This window comes from Ailuropoda melanoleuca, chromosome 20 (genome assembly GCF_002007445.2).
Source record: "Ailuropoda melanoleuca isolate Jingjing chromosome 20, ASM200744v2, whole genome shotgun sequence".
NCBI classification, from domain to species: domain Eukaryota; kingdom Metazoa; phylum Chordata; class Mammalia; order Carnivora; family Ursidae; genus Ailuropoda; species Ailuropoda melanoleuca.
This window is the reverse complement of record NC_048237.1, coordinates 28,766,615-28,774,393: the sequence shown is the minus strand read 5'-3', so window position 1 is coordinate 28,774,393 and position 7,779 is coordinate 28,766,615. Positions and strand designations below refer to the sequence as shown.

The 7,779-nt window shown below is 57.1% G+C and overlaps 1 protein-coding gene across 3 annotated transcripts; it reads left to right on the top strand.

Moving 5' to 3' along the window:
* Positions 1–246: 246 nt before the first annotated feature.
* Positions 247–7,302, top strand: BMP4 (bone morphogenetic protein 4). Of its 3 annotated transcripts, none has more exons than XM_019800092.2 (4): positions 247–386; positions 3,630–3,754; positions 4,890–5,216; positions 6,201–7,302. In XM_019800092.2, exons 1-4 carry the CDS (start codon positions 325–327, stop codon positions 7,055–7,057), a joined length of 1,371 nt encoding a protein of 456 aa, XP_019655651.1. In that variant the 5' UTR covers positions 247–324; the 3' UTR covers positions 7,058–7,302. The 3 variants fall into 3 exon arrangements, with proteins under 3 accessions (XP_019655651.1, XP_019655652.1, XP_019655653.1); XM_019800093.2 differs by having other exon boundaries at positions 289–595; positions 4,837–5,216; positions 6,201–7,273; XM_019800094.2 differs by lacking the exon at positions 247–386 and adding an exon at positions 2,836–2,967 and having other exon boundaries at positions 6,201–7,273.
* The last annotated feature ends 477 nt before the right edge of the window (positions 7,303–7,779 follow it).

Below are 7,779 nucleotides of genomic sequence, written 5' to 3'. Positions count from 1 at the left end.
GGTATTTTTGGAAGGTACGGCAACTGGTCGGTGCATGCTTTCTAGTACGTCTGCACGTGGTCCCAGGTGAGCCCCGGCCTCTTCCCCGAGCTGGAGGCAGCATCGACCGGGCCCGGCGGCAGCTGCGGACTCAGGCGCAGCCCGGGCTTCCGGGACCGCGGCCTTCGAGGCGAGGCCCGGCGGCTGGAGGGGAGGATGTGGGCGGGGCTCCCATCCCAGAAAGGGAGGCGAGCGAGGGCGGAGGGAAGAAGGGAGGGGCTGCCGGGGACGAGGAGGAGGAAGGAAAGAAAGAAAGAGAGCGAGGGAAAGAAGGGGAAGGAGAAGATGCACGAGGGCAGAGGAGGAGGGTGGGAGGGAAGGCGAGCGGAGCCCTGCCCGGAAGCTAGGTGAGTGTGGCATCCGAGCGGAGGGACGGGAGCCTGAGACGCTGCGGCTGCTCGGGGCTGGTATCTCGCCTCTCTCCCTGATGGGATTCCCGTCCGCGCCGTCTCGAGCCTGCAGCGCCCCAGTCCTCGGCCCTTGCCCAGGTTCACTGCAGCCCTTCAGAGGTCCCCAGGAGCTGCTGCTGGCGAGCCCGCTACTGCAGGGACCTATGGTGAGCAAGGCTACCTGGCGAGGGGTGCCGCGCAGAGGGTCCGGGGAGCGTCCCTGGGGGGAACAGCAGGGGTGCTCAACCTTTGGCCACATCTAAAGGTGGCCTATTTTTTCCCCCACGGTGGTGCTAGAGGTAGGGATGCTGGCGCTGAAGGACACTTCCACATCTGCTACTGCCTCTGCCCTGGCCACTTTCTCCGTCCGGCAGCCCCGGGCGATTTCCACCTTTGGTAGGTTCAGGGCAGAAGAGATGGGAACAAGAGGAGCCTTTAGTTGGGGGTCGCTGGGAAAGACTGCGAGGTGTTGCGCGGAACGCATGCGGGGGCAGTGGCATTCGCGATCCCCGCACGGGAAGGGCCGGGAGAGAAAGGAGTGTCGGCTCCGAGGTCCGGACAGTGTGAGGGGGCCGAGGGACCGCGAGGCGGAGGAAGAACATCTAACCCGGAGCCTGCGCGCCGCCGGAGGGGCTGCGTCGAGAGGAGTGTCACCCGACCCGGGCCCCAGCCGGCGGGAGCCCCTGAGAGCACGCGAACTGTGGCTGCACGACGCGCCTTACCCACAAGCCGTTTTAATGAACTTGCAGCATCCAAGGAGCCTCTCCCCTATCATTTCCTGGTGTAGGGTCTGTAGGGACGATGGTCGGGATGCCTGGCGCTCCGGGCACGCGTCTTCCTGCGGTGTCGTGGCCCATGGGGAGTCGCCGGCGAGACGCACTGCGGGCCGAGGCTCAGACTGATCCTTCCAGCCCAGAGCCGACCGGCACGGGTCCTGGGATTCCCGGGTCCCTGCGGACCCCTCCCTGAGGGAGCTGGGCCCAAGGCCTCAAACGCTTCCTGGGCACCGCTTAGGTGGATTGTGAGCATCGCAGTTTGTGGGCTGAAAGCTTTGTGAGACGATAAAACCCCCCAAAACATAGACCTGGTAAACTGAGGCCACCTCTGGGCAAACTTCGGCGTCGGGAGAAGACTCTGGTGGAGAAGTAAAGGACAATCGCCACGAGTTGCATCCCTGCCACCCCTTCCCCCCAAGAAAAAGTTCTGGAGACGAACGTCCTTTTGGGCTTTTGTCTTTTTTAATTAAAGAAAAAAATGGGAGGGGGGAGAATTGTGTGATTAGAGACGAATCCTACGGAGTCCGAAATTGAAACAACCCGCTCTCCGTCCAGCCTCCAGGTTTCAGCGCCGTGCGCTCCCGCCGCCGCCGGGGAGACTCCTAGGGGCAAAGGATAGTCCGGGGATCCCGGGCGCCCGCCCCTTCCACCGGCCCTTCGCCCCGCGGGGACTGGCTCTTCTCTGTCTGCTTTTCCCATTTCTACAGCTCCTCCCACGGGGCATTTTTAGGGTTCCAGGCGTCTGGAAAAAAAACCCTCTTTGCTCTCCCAGCCTTTTCGCAGTCCGTCCCGGCGGTGGCGCGGGAGCGGGAAAACCGTAGAGCCGCTCAAGGAGCCGCGCGACAGTCGCGCGGCGCCGACGGTCGCGCAGGGGCGCCCGCGGCCTCCACACCCCGGCCGGCGGTGTGGGGCGGCGCCGGGCAGCCGGGGCTCGGAGGGAGGGCTAAGCGCTTGATTCTTTACTCTTCCTCAAACGCTTCCCGCGAGTGCCGCCAAGAAGAAAACCAAACTTGTGGGGGAGAGAGGCGGGCAACCTGAGCCCCCGGTCTCTGAAGCGACCCGAGGCTGGAACTTGAAAGCGCCTCAGGGAAGGGAGGGCGGGTGCAGCGGCCTTGGGAGCGGGAGTCTGGGGTTCGGGACCCCGGGGCGGGCTGGGGCCGAGGCAGAGTCGCGCGGGGCAGGTTTTTGAAAAGGCCCCGGTGCAGAACGACCCACGCATGCAGCATCTTCCGTTAGAGTCAGGACATCCCGGTAATTCCTTGAGCTGTGGGTTGGTTAAGATTCTTGAAGAACTACTTGCTGCGACTCTGCAGCTGGTGCAAGGGAGGAAGGGGGTGGGGGAAGGAAGTGGCGGGGGGGGGGGGGGGGGGTTCAAAAATAAGACAATCTGGAGAAAGAGAGGGAGAGACGCAGACACAGAGGTCGAGCGCAGACCGAAAGCTGTTCACGGTTTTCTCGCCTCCTGGGAACGCGGTGGGATTTCCTTTCTGCGCCGGGTCGGGAGTTGTAAAACCTCAGCGACATTAAGAGCCGAAACTTGTGATGCGCCCTTTCCGCAGCGACGTCTCCTATTGAGTCCGCCCCTCCGCCTTGAATGGCTCGAGGACCGCTTTCTTTGGGGATTTGCTTTGCTCGGAGGGGACCCCGCGGCCGACGCGGTCCGGAGATTCTCTCCGAAATAGAAGCGCGGAAAATCGCCCAGCGGCCGCTCCCTCCCCACTTTCCCGCACGGATCTCCAACTAACACCTCCCCCTCCGGCCCGGTGCGTGACAGGGGCGGCAGCTTTTGGCTAGGAGCTCGAGCGCCCGCCCGGCTCGTCTGAGCACTCGCAGGCGTTCGCCAAGGGGTGACTGGCTGTCGCTGGGAGCAATATTTGGCCTTGCGGAGACCCCGGGGAGGAAGTGGCGGGGTGCGCGCGCGTGTTTGTATGTCCCTCAGCGCTTTCCTTTTTAAGTGCCCTTGGGTTGGTGAGGCTTTGAGCTGCGGAGACGCCGCCGCCCCCGCTCCCGGCCCCATTTGAGCCGTGTTCGCGCTAGAGGCGCAGCCCCTACAGTGCACCCCAGATCCTCCGGCTTCAGGCCGCTAGCGCGAGGGCCCGGCCCACTGCACCGAACGTCGCAGGTAGAAGCGAGGACCGCGTCCTCCGCGCACCGCGCCCGGGGACCGGCCGGGGGCTGCGCCGAGCGCGGCGCGGAGCTCCTCCCGGGTGGCTGGCGGCTCTGGCCCCGCGCGGGGGTTGGCCTCTGCTAGAGGGGGCGGGGCCGCGGGGGGAGGGCGCGCGGGCCCTTTCGCCGCCCGCCGCGGGAAGGGCGGGCTCCTCTGTGCGCGGGGCGGGGCTTCTGCGTTCACGTGACGCAGAGGGGCTGGAAGAAAAACAGAGCCAGTCTGCGCCAGAGTCTCATTATATTCAAATATTCATTTTAGGAGCCATTCCGTAGTGCCATACGGAGCAACGCACTGCCGCAGCTCCTCTGAGCCTTTCCAGCAAGTCTGTTCAAGATTGGCTGTCAAGAATCATGGACTGTTATTATATGCCTTGTTTTCTGTCAGTGAGTAGACACCTCTTCCTTTCCCGGTCCTGGGATTTCACTCTGCCCTCCCCACCCCTGCTCGCCTTGTGTCCCTCCCGTCGGACCTTTTTTTCCAGAGTTCACACTCCGCTTTCTGGCAGCGCTGTCGCTTTCTTCTTGGCCGGGCAGCCGCGGGGCTCTGAGCGTCCGGTTTTGTTTAAAGTTCTGCTTGCTCCCGCTCGTGCTCTCAGATCGTGTGCGTTGCAAGAAAGGGGAGCAAGAGGGGGCTAAAGAGATGAAAGGTCCGCAGCCCGGGGTTGTACTTTCTGGGCAAACACACACACACACACACACACTCTTAACTGGGGAGCGCCCAGCGCCCCCGTGCTTGTTCCCAGCTGCTTGTCAAAACTCACAGAGGTCTCTCTCGGAACCATCCCCGCTCCCCCGCTCCCCCACCTTCCTGGGAGTGAGTGAGCGGGCGCGATCAGATGCTTTTTGCTGGGCATTTCAAACTCATCAGCCACAGTAAAATAAACCGTCAAGCCACTCACTGGGTCAGCTCCCAGACCACGTTCTCGGTCTCAGCCTTTGGACCCCGCCGCCCTGTGTCTTCGCCCACCCTCCTCCTCGGAACCAGCTGGAAGCTGTGGAAGTTGGGCTCCAAGGGCGGAGGAAGAAGGGGGGTGGAGGAAGAGGGAGAGAGGCTGAAGGTCTGAAGTGGAGAGCCGATGGCATTTTAGTTCTCCCTCCCCCACCTTTTTTACCCCCTCAATGTTAACTGTTTATCCTTGAAGAAACCAAGCTGAGATCATGGCTCAGATAGCAGTTGGGACAAAAAAAGATTAACAGGATGGAGGCTATCTGATTTGGGGTTATTTGACTGTAAACAAGTTAGACCAAGTAATTACAGGGCAATTCCTACTTTCAGGCCGTGCATGGCTGCAGCTGGTGATGGTGGGGGTGTGTGAGGGAGAAGACACAAACTTGATCTTTCTGACCTGTTTTACATCCTGACCCTCCATCACTAGCCGTATATGCATATGCAGAGTCATCTCTGTTTCTCTCTAGTTATTGGTGTTTATTTATTCTTTAACCTTCCACCTCCTCCCCCTCCCCAGAGACACCATGATTCCTGGTAACCGAATGCTGATGGTCGTTTTATTATGCCAAGTCCTGCTAGGAGGCTCGAGCCATGCTAGTTTGATACCTGAGACGGGGAAGAAAAAAGTCGCCGAGATTCAGGGCCACGCGGGAGGACGCCGCTCAGGGCAGAGCCATGAGCTCCTGCGGGACTTCGAGGCTACACTTCTGCAGATGTTCGGGCTGCGCCGCCGCCCGCAGCCTAGCAAGAGCGCCGTCATCCCAGATTACATGCGGGATCTTTACCGGCTCCAGTCTGGGGAGGAGGAGGAGGAAGAGCAGATCCACAGCATCGGTCTGGAGTACCCTGAGCGCCCCGCCAGTAGGGCCAACACCGTGAGGAGCTTCCACCACGAAGGTCAGTGCCCGCCGAGAGTCCCCGGCGGGGGAGGGCTAGTAGGGCTGGTCGGTGGGGCAGTGGAAGACCTGGGGCAGAAGAGTTCAGGTTACATCAAAGCCCCAAATCCTGGAGGCCGGGAACAGAGCTCCTTACCTCCAAGAGCTGTAGCTGAATTTATTTTTTGGAGACAGAGGGGAGGGGTTCGGGGGAAGGGCAATGACACCACTCAGACTTGGGCTAGCCCCTGTGGTGTGTTTTTGCTATATCAAAGCCTTTTCTGCCAGGTTTTCTGCCCATTTTTTTTCAAAGCACCTACTGAATTTAATATTACAGCTGTGTGTTTGTCAGGTTTATTCAATAGGGGCCTTGTAATCCGATCTGAATGTTTCCTAGCGGATGTTTCTTTTCCAAAGTAAATCTGAGTTATTAATCCACCAGCATCATTACTGTGTTGGAATTTATTTTCCCCTCTGTAACATGATCAACAAGGCATGCTCTGTGTTTCCAAGATCGCTGGGGAAATGTTTAGTAACATACTCGAAAGTGGAAGAAGAGGGAGAGGGTAGTTGTGTGCATGTTTCCTCCTGCCTCTGCTCTGTTGCCCCCCTCCCTTTTTCTTTATAACCACTTGTAAAGAAAACTGTGTACACAAAGCCAAGAGAACTTTAAAAGGGGAGTCTGATGGTGGTGGAGTAAGGAGTTGACACATGGAAATTATTAGACATATAAAGGAGGTTGGGAGATACTTTCTGTCTTTGGTGCTTGCTGAATGCTAGCTAAGTTTTGCTGGTTTGCTAGCTGCCCATTTATCTGCTCCTTCAAATTAGAAGATTTGCTCATTTCCCCAAATAGGCTGCCACTATGTAAGCAGAATTCAGCACTCATCACCCAAAGCTTCTTGACTGAAGCTCTTTCTTGACTTTCTGATCTCTCAAAAAAGTTAATGTGTTTTTATTTTTTTCTTTCTTTTCCCTTTTTCTTTTCCTCCTTGACTGTGCCTAGAACATTTGGAGAACATCCCAGGGACCAGCGAAAACTCTGCTTTTCGTTTCCTCTTTAACCTCAGCAGCATCCCAGAGAACGAGGTGATCTCCTCCGCAGAGCTTCGGCTCTTCCGGGAACAGGTGAACCAGGGCCCTGATTGGGAGCAGGGCTTCCACCGAATAAACATTTATGAGGTTATGAAGCCCCCGGCAGAAGTGGAGCCTGGGCACCTCATCACACGACTACTGGACACGAGACTGGTCCACCACAATGTGACACGGTGGGAAACTTTTGATGTGAGCCCTGCGGTCCTTCGCTGGACCCGGGAGAAGCAGCCCAACTACGGGCTGGCCATTGAGGTGACTCACCTCCATCAGACACGGACCCACCAGGGCCAGCATGTCAGGATTAGCCGATCGTTACCTCAAGGGAGTGGGGATTGGGCCCAGCTCCGGCCCCTCCTGGTCACTTTTGGCCATGATGGCCGTGGACATGCCTTGACCCGACGCCAGAGGGCCAAGCGGAGCCCCAAGCACCACCCACAGCGGGCCCGGAAGAAGAATAAGAACTGCCGGCGCCACTCGCTCTATGTGGACTTCAGCGACGTGGGCTGGAACGACTGGATTGTGGCCCCACCAGGCTACCAGGCCTTCTACTGCCACGGGGACTGCCCCTTTCCACTGGCTGACCACCTCAACTCCACCAACCATGCCATCGTGCAGACCCTGGTCAACTCTGTCAACTCCAGTATCCCCAAAGCCTGTTGTGTTCCCACCGAACTGAGTGCCATCTCCATGCTGTACCTGGATGAGTATGACAAGGTGGTACTGAAAAATTATCAGGAGATGGTAGTAGAGGGATGTGGGTGTCGCTGAGATCAGGCAGTCCTTGGGGACACACACGTTCCCGTCCACTCACCCACACACTACACAGACTGCTTCTTTATAGCTGGACTTTTATCTTTAAAAAAAAAAAAAAAAGGAAAAAAACCTAAACATTCACCTTGACCTTATTTATGACTTTACGTGCAAATGTTTTGACCATATTGATCATATATTTTGACAAAATATATTTATAACTACATATTAAAAGAAAAAATAAAATGAGTCATTATTTTAAAGGTACACTGTTCCTTTTCTCTTTAATCCTTTTTCCTTCTGCCCCCATCTCTTTCGAATGAGATTTTTTTCCTGTTGAGGAGGGGCTGGGGGCAGGATGGAAGTCAGAGGGTGGTAACTGGAGGTGGTTAAGTTGGAGGGACAGGAAGTAAACTGATGGTAGAGAGATGGTAATTGCCAGGATGAATTGTTTTCCATTTCTATTTAATGTTAACAAGGACGCAAGTATCCTCTCCCATCTGGATGACACATGCCTTGGAGAAACAGTGGGATGAAAGGAGTGGGCCAGATTAAAGACTCAGTTTTGGGTTCCTTGTACATCTCCTGTTTTCGCTCACCTGTTAGAGGTGCGTCCCAGCTGAGTGTGATGGATAGAGTCTCAACTCTGGGGAATAATTCCCACCGCAGCTTTTATGATACCCTAGGGTGTCTCCAGATATGATAGGCACCAATGTTGTATTTTCAAACCAAAACTAATT

Excerpts from the sequence above, each read along its gene's own strand:
- BMP4 (XM_019800092.2), top strand. The coding sequence starts at position 325 with ATGCACGAGGGCAGAGGAGGAGGGTGGGAGGGAAGGCGAGCGGAGCCC. Across the intron at positions 387-3,629 it reads GAGCCCTGCCCGGAAGCTAG|GAGCCATTCCGTAGTGCCAT; the intron begins GTGAGTGTGGCA and ends TATTCATTTTAG. Across the intron at positions 3,755-4,889 it reads ATATGCCTTGTTTTCTGTCA|TCCTGCTAGGAGGCTCGAGC; the intron begins GTGAGTAGACAC and ends TATTATGCCAAG.